Source organism: Lacerta agilis, chromosome 7 (assembly GCF_009819535.1).
Source record: "Lacerta agilis isolate rLacAgi1 chromosome 7, rLacAgi1.pri, whole genome shotgun sequence".
NCBI lineage: Eukaryota > Metazoa > Chordata > Lepidosauria > Squamata > Lacertidae > Lacerta > Lacerta agilis.
In genome coordinates, this window is record NC_046318.1 from 73,223,147 (window position 1) to 73,238,025 (window position 14,879).

The 14,879-nt window shown below is 43.8% G+C and overlaps 1 protein-coding gene across 1 annotated transcript in view; it reads left to right on the forward strand.

The window, feature by feature from the left end:
- The window catches only part of FER1L6 (fer-1 like family member 6), a 111,169-nt gene that overhangs the window by 14,122 nt on the left and 82,168 nt on the right, over positions 1-14,879 (forward strand). The window contains exons 2-7 of the mRNA XM_033155817.1: positions 7,412-7,494; positions 8,800-8,929; positions 10,650-10,704; positions 10,804-10,935; positions 13,307-13,369; positions 14,711-14,789. Coding sequence (XP_033011708.1) covers positions 7,412-7,494; positions 8,800-8,929; positions 10,650-10,704; positions 10,804-10,935; positions 13,307-13,369; positions 14,711-14,789 — 542 coding nt within the window. The remainder of the gene's footprint in view (positions 1-7,411; positions 7,495-8,799; positions 8,930-10,649; positions 10,705-10,803; positions 10,936-13,306; positions 13,370-14,710; positions 14,790-14,879) is intronic.

A 14,879-nucleotide genomic window follows, 5' to 3' on the forward strand; every position in this document is an offset into this window, starting at 1 on the left:
CACATCATTTTGAAAATTGCGAATTATTTAAATTTACCTTTAAATGCAAACTGAATTGGGGTTCTCTCTCATCTCTATATGGAGGTTCTTGCCCTGCCATAAGAAGGCTGAACTGGAGTCATTTTTCAAGTGGAAATGCCTCTTCTTGCTTAAGCCTGATAAAAATGGCTTGTGGCTAGATTCATTTCCCACCTAAATTTATCACAATGTCCAAATAAACACCTCCTTTGTCAATAGAGCAGAGTTTCTGTTTAACAGAGGCGGGGGGAACAGAAGGATAAATTAGTAACAGCATACTTCCTAGCGGATTAGTGGGATGAGTTAATGGCATGATTGAAGAGTAAATTTGATACCACTTTCCATTCTCCAAAATGAGTGCAAGTTTCCTAGGAACCTTTGGTAGGGTGTTAATTAGTATCCCCCTCCCCCCATTATTTCCCTCTTTTATAATGAAAAAGTGGTGTTTCACTGTAAAAGAAAGAAATGTATTTGAACTAGTTATTAAATTAAATTAAGGAGGAAGCTACTAACTAATGTTGCTGGGGACTTTTGTAGAACATTAGAGGAAGGTCTTGGCCATAGGGAAGGACACTAATAGATAATACAACACTATATTTAGTGCGGCATAGAAGGACAATTCTATTTCTGCTTCCATCTGATTTCAGAAAAGCAACGTGTGACTGCAGTTCTCAAGAATTCTTGCGTGGAAGCAACCTCTCAGTTTTGTGGCCAGTGAAGCATTCCCCCCCCCCTCCTTATTTCATGCCCAGCAATTGAAAAGCCAAAGTTTCCAGCTGAGCCAAGGAAATCTAATGTTTGCACAAGCAGCAGGTTCTGCATTCCAGGACTATGTTTGCAAATCTGACTAACCCATCATTTAGGAGCAAATAAATCTCAAAGACAGCTATAAGGTGGGGGAGCAGGCGCAAGATGTAAAAGGCAAGCACTGGGAGGGAAGCATTAGTCATGGAGACAGAGGCTGAGCCCTCAGGTAGCACTCCACCATCTCACAGGTAAAGTGAAAGGATACTTTGGGATTAGTTAGTGTGTGTTTTTAAGAATACTGTGCAGCTGGTTAGGTTTGTCTGTTTATCTGGGAGCAAGCTCCAAAAAATGCAACAGGACTTACTTCCAAGTAAGCATGCATAGGATCGGGTTACATCCTAACTACATTTTTCATTTTCTGGGTTTGGTGACCTGTTTTGTCACTGTGGTTCCAGTCCAGAGTTCTACAGATGTTGTCAGTGCCACCAGCTCTGATCTGATCTGCTTGTTTGTGCTGTCCCTGTTAGCTAGGAACATATATAATATAAATTGGGGGTGGGGGTGGTTTGGATGCCCTGCAGTGACATGGAATACGTTCCTTTCCCTGCCAGCTCTGCCATGATGGCCAATCACTGCAGATTTGGATTTCAGAATGTTGCTAGTGTGTACTGAATACTGAGATTCTGCAAATGTTGATATTTGATCAATGGTATGTTGAAATCAAAAGGGTGCACTTGCAACACCTGAACGCGAAAATGCAAGTTCTTAGCTGTAGGGGACTTTTTTTTTAAAGGCAACATTTCATAAATTTCAGAAACTTAATTGTCAGTCAACTCTTGTTTTGCTTTGTTTTTATGTACTTAATCTTAGAAATTTTTTTGTGGGGGTAGTATTGAATTTATACTGTGTTTGTTAAATTGTTGATTTTTGTCATATTTGAATCTACCAATGTGCTCCGTATTTCATATATTTGTATTTTGATGTTTTGAATGTGTGCTGTAAGCCTCTTTGGACACAGCTCATTGTGGAAAAGTGGCATATAAGTAAACTCAATCAATCAATCAATCCATCAGTTGTGCAGCTTATTGGACTTTGAATGTATTCAGGCTCCACAGAGAGTAATGCAACAGGGTAGTTACTCTGCAGGACTCTAAAACACAGGGCTGCAAGCAAGTTTTCTCCTAGTTCAAGTGTTAATTCACTGTGCTTCAATGGACATTATTGGTAGGGCATGCTGCTGTGAATTGGGTGGAAGTTGCTCCCTTCATTTGGCTCATTTTCTATTGTGTCACAAGCCTTTTGCTTATCTAAAGATGAAGCGTTAGCCCATACCTGTTTTTCCTCTGTCCAGTGCTGGAGGAAGCTTCAGTCCAAGCCAGACAATCACAGCGGAATTAAGCATGTAACTGTGTGGTCTGAAGCCCCACTGTTTCCATGGCAATTTAAGTCGAATTTGTAACCCATGTTCTGCACAAGAAAAACCTAAATTCTGTGATAGCTATAAATTTCAAGTCTATTTCAGGTATAAGAATATTTTGTGCATGTTATGCAGGTTACGCAACAGTGGTGCTGGCAGGGGAAATGGGGACATCCCAGGGTCAAATCAGAAGTCAGGATGGCTTTTATAAATCCAGGACTGTCCCTGGAAAATAGGGACACTTGTGTCACAGCAACATGCAAGCAAGGTTACTCTATCCTGCTGCACGAATCATTCTGCTTAAATTCCTTCATATTTAACATCATTAGCGGCGTGCCTTTTCATACAATTGCAAACATGGAAATAGCAGTTTAGCCAAAGATTGTTGCGATCCCTGTCAAAGGTTGGCGGTGGTTGCCATGCACGTCTTCAGGCTGCTTTGCGTAAATGTGCCGTTAAAGTTTTGCAAATGTGCTTTCAGTTGCTTAAAGATGAAAGCATTTAGGATGGGCTATTTCATTCATCATCCTGGGAATCGGCACCTTCAGTTTGTAACTTGTCTGTTTATTTCCCGCGGTCTCCGCTATGCAGGGTTAGATATTAATGGTGTGCATTATGCAAAACTGCCCCATTCTGAACAGTGGAAACCCATTAAGCTGTCTTATGGTCATGTGTTTTGAAAAGCACCTAAGCGTCAGCTAGAAGGCAGATTCATTGAGCTCATGCAGTGAAAAAGCACAGCCAATGGCAGGGATGAGAAAAACCTTATGCAGGAATCGTCTGAGCAATGGTTAAAAAAAATAAAAATAAGAAAAGCCCTACAGAATCCAATCCAAGGCCCATCTACTCCAGAATCCTGTTACCCATAGTAGCCAATCAGATGGTTCTGGAAAAGCCACAGGCAAGGCACGAAGGGAATATCCTTGTCCCATTCTTGCTCCCCAGCAGATAGGACTATCCAGTAGCTTCTGAACTGGGAGGCTGCAAGCATTACTGTGTTTTTAATATTTTGTTGGAAGCTGCCCAGAGTGGCTGGAGCAACCCAGTCTGATGGGCATCATATAAATTTGTTGTTGTTGTTGTTTAGTCGTTTAGTTGTGTCCAACTCTTCGTGACCCCATGGACCAGAGCACGCCAGGCACCCCTATCCTCCACTGCCTCCCACAGTTTGGTCAGACTCATGTTGGTAGCTTTGAGAACACTGCCCAACCATGTCATCCTCTGTCGTCCCCTTCTCCTTGTGCCCTCCATCTTTCCCAACATCAGGGTCTTTTCCAGGGAGTCTTCTCTTCTCATGAGGTGGCCAAGGTATTGGAGCCTCAGCTTCAGGATCTGTCCTTCCAGTGAGCACTCAGGCCTGATTTCCTTCAGAATTGATAGGTTTGATCTTCTTGCAGTCCATGGGACTCTCAAGAGTCTTCTCCAGCACCATAATTCAAAAGCATAAATTCTTCAGCGATCAGCCTTCTTTATGGTCCAGCTCTCACTTCCATAAATCCCTACTGGGAAAACCACAGCTTTAACTATATGGACCTTTGTCAGCAAGGTGATGTCTCTGCTTTTTAAGATGCTGTCTAGGTTTGTCATTGCTTTTCTCCCAAGAAGCAGGCGTCTTCTAATTTCGTGACTGCTGTCCCCATCTGCAGTGATCATGGAACCCAAGAAAGTGAAATCTCTCACTGCCTCCATTTCTTCCCCTTCTATTTGCCAGGAGGTGATGGGACCAGTGGCCATGATCTTAGGTTTTTTTTTATGTTGAGCTTCAGACCATATTTTGCACTCTCCTCTTTCACCCTCATTAAAAGGTTCTTTAATTCCTCCTCACTTTCTGCCATCAAGGTTGTGTCATCAGCATATCTATATTATATTATATTATATTATATTATATTATATTATATTATATTATATTATATTATATTAATCACCAATTGTCCTTGGCTAGATTTTTCCAGTCTCAGACCGAAGTTTCTCATTTTAGCCAGATGCTGCAAGAGACTCATAGAAGTAGTTGATTGGAATAGATTGTTCTTAACATATAGAATAAGAGAACAAGAAGAACATACGTTTAAAGAAGATTGAAAAATGTTTATTGAATATAGCAGGGGGAATTGTGTACTCTTGAAAAAGCTGGCAGCATTAAGATAAATTCAGCAGTGTAAATAAGGTTTGATGGAAATAATAATGGAATTTCTGAACGGTTTAGTATATGTAAAATATGCAGGGATTTATGGTATGCAAAATGAACCATGGAAAGAGAAGAAGGGAAGCCGTTGATATTTTAAAGATGTTTAAATGAGTATTCAAAATTGTAAAACAGAAAATTTAATAAAAATTGTATGAAAAAAGAGGCTCATAGAAGTATATAGTTGGAAGGGAACTTGGATGTCATCTAGTCTAATGCAGGAATATGTGGCTACAATCTCCTCCAAGCATCGTCCAGTGATGGAGAGCCCATCACCTCCCAAGGAAGTTTGCTTGACCTAGAAAGGAGCAGGGCAAGGGGTAAAACCACTTGGAGAGCCATGTTTTCTAGGCATGGCACAAGTGGAATTGTGAATAAGCTCTGAGAGTGTGGGATGCGATGCTCTTTCGCCCTTCTTTGCCCTTCCTCACTGAGGAAGCCGGCAGGGCGCTGAGGCAGCCGTAGCTGTTAATGTGAGCCAGTACAGTGAGGTATCATGGCTACTCACATCTCTGTGGCTTCTTCTTTGCCTCCCACTGACCACCGTTCCTCTCCACCCCTAGGAACAACGGTGGGTCCTGAGGAGCACTATTTCGAGGAGGCTTCTGTTTTTTAGCTAGAAGTCTCCTCAGATGCGACACGGGTAGCACTGTGGTCTAAACCACAGAGCCTAGGGCTTGCCGATCAGAAGGTCGGTGGTTCAAATCTCAGCAATGGGGTGAGCTCCCGTTGTTCGGTCCCAGCTCCTGCCAACCTAGCAGTTTGAAAGCACGTCAAAGTGCAAGTAGATAAATAGGTACCACTCCGGCGGGAAGGTAAACGGCGTTTCCGTGCGCTGCTCTGGTTCACCAGAAGCGGCTTAGTCATGCTGGCCACATGACCCGGAAGCTGTCTGTGGACAAATGCCGGCTCCCTCGGCCTATAGAGCGAGATGAGCGCCGCAACCCCAGAGTTGTTCGCGACTGGACTTAAATGTCAGGGGTACCTTTACCTTTACCTTTACCTCTTCAGATGGATGTTATACAGAAAGCTGAGCAAAAAATGGGACCTCCACCCCCAGAAAAAAAGGAGTCCAATTCTGGGGCAGAAGTGGGTTTTGCGGTGCCAATTCACTTTTAATTTGTGCAAACTGAATCTGGCCAGTATGTGATTGAATCCCACCTGAAAATAGCAACAGCCTGGAAGGACCTCTTCTGCCCCTCTGGAAAAATCTCCGCTGAGAAATTTGCTGGATGTGTTACCAAAGTCTCCTGCGACAGAAACAAGCTGGTAACTCATCTCACTCTTTCAGGTGCAGGTGCCCTCACCTGTGCTTTCCCCTGTAATTAATTCATATACTTTGGCAGTTCTGGAAATAAGATGTAACTGATCTGGTAACAAAAACTCCTGCCTATTGAGGTCTCTGTAACCTGAATACATTTGGTTTAGTTGCAAACGGTCAGGTACGAGCTGCAAATATTACTAGCTTGTTATTACTCAGGTAAGAAACCTGATCTCCTGCGTGGACCAGTGTGGTATCAAATCATATGGGAAACAGCCTTATTAGAAAAACTAACCAATAAACTGAAATTGACATGGGGACAAATAGAAGAAGACGCCTTCACCCCAGTATGGTTCCCCCCCCTTTTCTTACATACACAGCCCAACAAGACAACGACAAGAATCCACCAACAACATATGAATCAATATGGCTAACCTGATTCAAAAACACCCACCCACCCCACTCACACATGAAAACAAAGTTCACCACAGCCAATCACAAACAAACAACCACACCCTAGGCCAACCCCAACCTCTCTCACCACAAGCGAATAGTAAAGCGATGCTGACACACAACCCCACACATACACTAAGTAGAATAGAATCATCACCACCTGACCCCACCCCCACTCACCATTCCCCCCTGCATCTCTTTCCCCCTTTTCTTCCTAGTGTAACACTAATGTCTCACAACAAACGAAACTGATCTGTAGAAAATGTAACTTGAAAAAAGAGACATTGCGCATACTTTTGTAAACCAAGAAATCTTTAATAAAAAGAAACAAGAAACCCGATCTCTTGTTTCACCAGCATGTCCCCAATTGATGCCAACAGCCTAATTCAGAATTCTGTACCAAGAAAAACAATTTCTTGCAAACTGTACAGCTTATACAAGTTTAGACTGATTTGCCTAATTACTTTCCATTTGTATAAGTTGTTCTGCTTCTGCTGCTCATGAGAAGAGGCAAGAAGTTAATATTCTGGCTTCAGGCATTACCCATTTACTGTTAAACATAGAGTTAAGGGTGGAAACTTTTTAAAAAAAATTTAAATTTATTTAAACAAAGTAGGAAAGTCACTTCCACACTATACATCTGAAGAACTTTTTTTCCTGACAAAGAATCATAGGAACCATAGTTCTCTGTGGCTGGAGATGGGTCTTGCTCGCCACCAGGGAGTGGTTCATGTTGAAGTCGGCACTATGGTAGCCCCGTGTGACACCAACACAGTTCAGTGGCGATTGCCTGGTGACTCTGAAGTCCAGCTGGTGCCAGTGACCTGACCTTGGATGCCCCCTAGACACTCAGTGTTTTGCCTTGGTAGAGAACATCATGTTCATATGAGGACAGTCCGAGCTTCCTTTGTTCATTCTCGTTCATGCTGCCAATACCAAAGTGGCCTATGCAGTTGTCCCATGTGTGATGGTCATCTCCACCTCTGGCATTGATATCTCCCACCAGGAACAGGTGTTCACAGTCTGAGACCTTCCTGATAGCCTGGTCTAGTTACTCATGTCGGAGCACATAGTGGGAATGTAAACACTCATGATGTTAACTGGACCAGAGGTGGTTGAGGGAAAGCAAACGTTCTGAGACCTTGGTTGGTGGAACAGCAGGGAGTTTCTCACTGCAAAGCTCATGAGCTGGGGTCTGAAAAACAATGGCGTATCTTGAAAGAGGCTGCCTGGGACCACTCCACACTGCAACATTTTGTTGCAGGCCCCACCTGTTTCTGTGACTGCTCTTTTTTAAAATTTTATTTTTTATATTTTTAATTTGGTTTTGCAGGAAAGGGTTGTTTGCTGGAATAAAGCTGAAGAAGAAGAAGAAAGGAGAGAAGGGATTAACGATTGCAAACAAAGGAGCAGTGGGTAAGACCTACTAGGTCAATAATACAGCTGGTTGGAATGGAGGACAAGTGTGAGATGAAGTCACAGGGGAGTTATTTCAGCTGAGCCTCAGGGACAAGTGATAAAGTGAGTGATAAAATGTGATGTTTGCTTTAGTGAAACATGAACCCTGCCTACTTAGGGTGCTTCCAGCTGGAAAGTGTCTGGAGGATCCTTGCAGGGCACAAGGGGACGATATTGTTCCCCATGCTGAAATGCCACAAGAGCTGATGCAGCACAGTTGCTAAGGGACTGAGCTGCACATCAAGAAGTTTGGTTTCACCCCGATTGTGAACTCACTAGGCAAGCCGTGCCCTCTCAGCCTCCTTTTCTCCACATCTGCAACCTTGGGAATCATGGCGTGAGGTCAGGACTATGCAAATACACCAGTAAAAAGTCTTAATCAGCTCCCCTGTGGAGCGCCAACCTTGCCACCACTCTCCCCATCCAGGTAAGCAGCAGTGACACCTGTTTCAGGATGCCACCTCTGTTTCACCACATTGGCTGCTACTGTCTGTATGGATCTGAAGTTCATAAAACATCTAGCATCTGTTGGCTGTTCAGAGCTTCGGGTCACAGGACTGCATACCCTCCAACATAACGAGGCCCAAATCCAGGGCACCATCTTCCGGGTCTGAAATCCCATGCAAGACACATGACCAGTGTGAGATCACAGACCTGGAAAAGGCACCTTTTGGGGCATGGCACCCAAAAATGTGTGTTTTGGTGTGCCACGCAAGATTGTAGACCCCCCCTCAAAAATGTTTTTTGGGGGCAAGATCTTGACCTGAAATCGCACAAGAACCAAGGCCACCCAAAATGGCCACCATGCTCTTGGGGGGGACGACAGACCAAGATGTCCTGGTTTTTCCAAGGCAGTTGAAAGATATGCGATGGTGCACAGGGACTGGCTGAGGAATGTGGGATCTGAACAGCAACCAACAGGGGCTGTGTATCCCTGCTGGCAAGCGACTAAATTGAATCTCTAGGTCCGTATCCAACGAAACAGTTGTACTAGCGCAAGACGTTTTAGCTGCTCACCCTCTCTTCTTTCTACGCACATCCTACACACCCTCTAAATCTGTTCCTGGGTTTTCCCCAACCCACTTGCAGATTTACGGGGTATGCAGTGGGAAAGTCCATAGTAGCACAGCTAAAACTCCTTGGAGTAGCAGAACTGTTTTGTTGGGTACCGCCCCAGAGTCTATATTTACAGGTGAATCACTCTTTCTTTCTTTCTTTCTTTCTTTCTTTCTTTCTTTCTTTCTTTCTTTCTTTCTTTCCCAGGTGAGCATGATGACACTGATAGCCTACAACAGGAGTTCCTTACAGGTCAAGATGGGGAAGAGGGCGAAAATATGTATGACGACTCAGCCTCCACCAGTAGCTTTGGTGCCTCAGGGCCTCTCCAGAAGAGGTATTGTGCTGCAGGGTCACAAAATGGCCACCCAGTCCCTCTGCCCTTGAGGAAGGCATTGCTGCTGCTGCTGGCACGGTCAATGACAGAATGCCAGTGTGCTCGAAGAGCTTATCTCTTGTTCATTGTGCTTACCCGAAGTCCAACGGGATGTCCTTGTCAGCAAAATGTTGTCACCACGAGACAGAACTGTCACTAGATGGAAGTCTGGGGTAGGAGAGAATGATGGGAGGAGAACCAGGAATAGGCCCTGTCAACAAACATGGCATGGAGAATGGGCAGTAATTGTCACAGCCTTTCACAGAAACAAAGAGATCAATGGTCTTGGATGTAGACTTCACTGTTGTCAGAATAAGGGCAGCTGCTGACTCCAGTGGAAATTGGACCAGCCTTCAAAATCTGTTTTATAGCTAAAGCTGCAGAGTAAATGGAGCGATGTTTCTCTGACAGTGATATAAAGTGAAGAAATAAAACCATCTGGGCAGCAAGCAAACAGGCCCCTGTACATGCCTAATATTTCCCTTTTTCGTTGAGCTAACCCCAAAATCCCAAAGAGGGGTGGTTGAATCTGTCCATTTCTTTTTCTGTCCCTCTTTCCCCCCCTCCAACAAGTTCAGTTCTCCACATTTCCATATCAGTTTGTGATTTATTTGTTTTTTTAAAAGTCCTTGTGAAAACTCACCAGGATCTTACTGCAAATTTCTCCTAACGCACACATTTTTTTAATGCAATGTCCCCTATTGTGCACATTGTTGCAAAGCAATTCTCCCTAATATCATGTATTTCTATGCACATTTTACCCAAGTATATGCATTTTTGTACACATGACTTGGCAGGAGAACTGCATTGCAAAATTCAGATTTCAAAGAATGGCTGTGTTTTGTTTTGCAGCATGTTTTAGAAAACTGGATAGATTTGTCTTTAAATGCAAACTCAATCAAATCTCTCTCCATCCCTATCTTATAAGTGATATTCCACATATGGTAATAATCGCTGTCAGCCAAGATTCAGCATACCAACCATAGAGTTTTGCAACAACTTTAGGAAGATCAGTTGGACCAGCAAGGAAGCTTCCTAAGAAAGATAGGGTAGACCAGGCCAGCTGACAATCCTTGGTTTCTGTCCAAGATTCTGGGTTGTCTGTCAAGTTTGCTCACTGGTCTGAGCAAGTAGGTGAGCTGAGGCCTGCCATGTCTTCACACAGCAGCTGGTTCTGAGGGTCACTTTTGAAATGCTGCATTTGTTTTTCTGCCGTTATGACCTTAATTTTCACACTAGTTTGTAGGGGTCACCAATGATCTATCTAGGCCAGGGTTTGGCTCTCCAGTTGGTTTTGGACTACAATTCCCATCATTCTTGGCCGCTGGTCCTGCTAGCTATGGATGATGAGAGTTGTAGTCCAACAAGAGCTGGAGACCCAAGATTGGGAAAGCCCTATCTAGGCATTTTGGTGCATTTCTTTTAGTTGAACTCTGTACCACGGAATTCACATAAATGCAAAATCTAATTGATAATGATGTCCCAATCTGTATATTAATCTGCGAGATGCAATTTAGCTTAAAAAATGCAAACCCGATGAAATCCTTGTCTATCCCTGCCTTTAACTATAACTCGTAATGGTATAGGTGCTAAGCTGAATCACATTCTAGTTGTTAAAAGATGAAAAAGGCATAAGATCTTAAAGGCTGACGCATGTCTTTGTGTTCTGAAATGGCAACAGAGCGAAGGTGGAGTCAAAGGTCCATGAAGGCGAGGTGAAATCACAGAATTATCAGGTAAATTGGGGCGAGGGCAGGGCAGGGAGGTTGTCCACTCCTATAACAAGCCTCCCTCAGTAGGAAGCTACAAGCATATGCTTCATTTCACCCTCACAGATTGCCATAACCATCATTGAAGCCCGCCAACTCGTCGGTGAGAACATAGATCCCGTGGTGATTATTGAAATTGGCGATGAAAAGAAGCAGACAACCGTCAAAGAAGGAACCAATTCACCGTTTTACAATGAAGTATGCACTTTTCTCTATCACACAACACTCTGGGGGTAGTCATTGCAGTGCCTTCTGGATGCGGTTGGACTCCCAGTTCCCATCATCCCTGAGCACCGGCCATGTTGGTGTTCTGAAAACTTCCCGCAGGGGCCAGTTAAGAGACTGACCCCAAGGCGGACGAAGCTTCCGTGCCCTCTGGCTTCTGGAGTCCAGGGGCACAATGTAATATGCGATTGTTTCCCAGCTTGAAAAACAACACGCATCAGCCAGTAAGGCTAAAACCTACTTTATTGTAGATAAAGAGCAGAATGTCTCTGCGTAGCCAGCTCATTATTTCAGAGCTGTCTATTAAAGCGTCTGCATCTCCTGACGCAGAACTGAAAGTAAAGAGTACAGCAGTAAATTGCAATGACATCACATGTGTGGGAGCTGGTATAGCTGCTGTGATTCCCACAAAGTGAAACATGACTCTTGGTCAGGTGACCTCGCTGACGAGGCTCTTCGCAGCTCGGCTTGTACTGATATCACAACAGTTGGATGGGGCTGATGGAAGCTGAAGTTCAAAAACATGCAGAGGGCACCACCTTGGCCCCCCTAATGTGCCAAGAACTGGCTTAGTTTTGTGTTCGTAAATGAATAAATAAGGTCAAAGCCAACTCTGCCCCCTGCTTTACGGTCTTCCATAAAGAATCCCAAGGACCGTAGTTTGAGAGTGGCTGAGAATTCTGCTAGAGAGAGATGTAATTCTCTCACAGAACAGCAATTCCCAGGATTCCCTGGAGAGAAAGAATAACTATCAAACTGACTATATGTACTGATGAGTACACACACAGTGTGTGCAAAACACACAGTGTTGCCTGAACCGCAGTTGCTATGAAATTGTACAATCCTGATGTTGGAGATCCAACATGCTGAAATTGAAAACAAGGATGTGGGTCTTCCCAGCTGCACTCCCTTGCGAGTCTTGTGACCCGCACGAGATCACAGAGCCCCAAAACAGGAGGTCCTGCTTTAATTGGGGCAGTTCCATGGATCCATGATAGGACGTATATTTGTATGGTGGTGACTTCACATCCCCAAATCAAAACAGAACCATTGCAGTATTGGAGGAGATGTGATTAACCTTTTCCCAAATGCCATTTCCCCAATTGCTGTGGTAAGCTGTGATCCTGAGTAGACAGGCAATGTCTTATATGATACAGCACTAGCACTGAAAATATAATGATCTCGCCCGATAAGAAGTAATGACTCTCCGGCATTTTACAAAAAGATACATCCAGAGCCTGGCATCTTACTGCTTGCATTTACGTTTGTTAGTCAGTCTGAAATTTTGCCCTTCCCACAGCAGAAAGGATGCCTTTCCCCTCTTGCCCTTCCGTTGCCTGCTGATTTTATCCAGATGCCTAGATAGGGGACTGAAAGGCTGACCTCCCCACTCATCCTCACTCTCACTCGACCCAGACTAAGACCTCTTCTTATCTGCTGATTGCCTAGCAATGCTCTGGCTGTCGTCCAACTCTTTCTCTCCATGAGAGCTAATAGAGTCTTCTCTGGGAAGGGGGTTCGAACTGCCCTTTCTCTATTCTGACAGCCAGTTCTGATCTACAGAGCCCGTCTCTCGTTCACTTAATTCACTCTCTGGGTCTTACTAACTCATCCCCTTTGCTCTGGGGGGTCACGTTCCTGACAGAAACATGAGAAAGCTCTGTATTAACGAGTTTGTTTTGGCTGTTTTTAGTCACTTTTAGCCAATAAAAGTTTTACTGTTAATCTGCTACAGTCTTTGGCATTCATTACACAGTTATACTGCCCTCCCCCTGAAGCTGTTACTTGTCCTGCCATGGAAAAGGTACAGATACCCGTATGATTTCCCCATATTGACACCCAGGGATGCGGGTGGCGCTGTGGTTCAAACCACTGAGCCTCTTGGGCTTGCTGATCAGAAGGTCAGCGGTTCGAATCTATATGATGGGGTGAGCTCCCGTTGCTCTGTCCCATCTTCTGCCAACCTAGCAGTTCAAAAGCACACCAGTGCAAGTAGATAAATAGGTACCGCTGTGGCAGGAAGGTAAATGGCGTGCTCTGGTTTCCATCACGGTGTTCCGTTGCGCCAGAAGCAGTTTAGTCATGCTGGCCACATAACCCAGAAAGCTGTCTGTGGACAAATGCCAGCTCCTTCAGCCTGAAAGCGAGATGAGTGCTGCAACCCTACAGTCGCCTTTGACTGGACTTAACCGTCCGGGGTCCTTTACCTTTTTGCCATATTAACACCCACCATTTCTTCCTTTTGCTGCTACTGCTGCTGCTGCTGTTAATAATAATAATGATAATAATAATGCAACAACAATATAAATTAACTTGAAATTCTGTGTTTTTTTTCTTCCCACAGTATTTTGTGTTTGACTTCATTGGACCCCAAGTACATCTGTTTGACAAAATTATCAAGATCTCTGTGAGTATATGCATCTTTAGTTGGCCAGAAACTAATTTGTTTTTCTGAATCAGGAAGTGTGGAGAACAATGACCAAAGAAGCGACGAGATCAGATTTCTCAATTATATAAAAGAGAAGGGAGACCTGTAGTTGGACAAACAGAAAACTGTTCTGACCATTTTTATATGAATAGTTTTGCTCATGCATTTTTAACATTGCCTTTTCATCTTGGAGGTAAACAGTCATTGCAATCATCTATTAAATTACCAAGTCTGTTTTCTGCTTCTTGGTTCTTGCATTTTGCATGGCACCCTTAACACAGCACTTAAGGCCTGGCTGTAAAACTCAGACTATAAGGAAGTGTGTAAGATCTCAGCTAATGTAAAAACCATGTCTCCTTTGCTGAGACTCGGGGATTTGTCTTGGTTGAGGATCTGATTCTTGATTGCTGCAAGGGAGTGGGGCACTGAGAGGACACATTCACTTGCTGCCTGGATAATAACGCTCACTGGGGTGATAATCGAATATTCATTTTAGTTACCGTGCTGCATTGCTTTGCAAATCAAATGTGTCAATGGAATAAAATGGAAAGAATGAGACAAATAGGCACTCCGTGGGAACAAATTGCAGAATGCTTGGCAGAAATTTTTATTCATCTTCAAATAAAATTTGTGATTATTATTTTTTTTAATAATATTTGCATTGGTCAGGGTTAGCAATCCTTCTGAATACCAGTTGCTGAAAGTCACAAGACAGGCGAGTACTCTTCTGCTCAGGTCCTTCTTGTGGGTTTCCCACTGTAAGAAAAGGACTCTGGTCTAGATGGGCCATTGGCTTGATTAGCAGGTTCTTCTGATAACAGAAATGTAGAGTTGGAAGGGACCCTGAGGGTCATCTAGCCCACTCCCTGTGATGCAGGTATTCTGCCCACAGCTGTCCCTGGTTAACAGCCAGATGCTCTGACCCATTGTGCCATTCTTACGTTCATTGTGGGAAGAGGGATAGGATGAGGTGGGTTGAATTGCACCCTTTCTTGGTCATGCTAGAGCAGGGTTTCCCAAACTTGGGTCTCCAGCTGTTGTTGGACTACAACTCCCATCATCCCTAGCTAGCAGGGCCGGCGGCCAAGAATGATGGGAACTGTAGTCCAAAAACAACTAGAGACCCAAGTTTGAGAAACTCTGTGCTAGAGTATGACAAAGAACCAGAGCCAGGAATTAGTTATAACATACAAGGTTTTCACTGCTTAGTATTAAAAATGCTAGGCTCCTTCCATTATCGACATGAATAATATTTGATCTCTGTTCTGTAAATGCTTCATGTACCAAGCATATAATCCTTCATGCATCTTCCTCCAACAGGTTATGCATAACAAGTTGATAGGGAGCATATTGATTGGCTCCTTTAAAGTAGATCTGGGGACCGTTTACAATGAGCCAGGTAAGATATGCAGTTTCAATCTGGCCCTTCTTTTGTTAGTCAGTGATCTTGTTCCCAGTTGTATCTCAAGGCTGATTCACAGGATCTCTG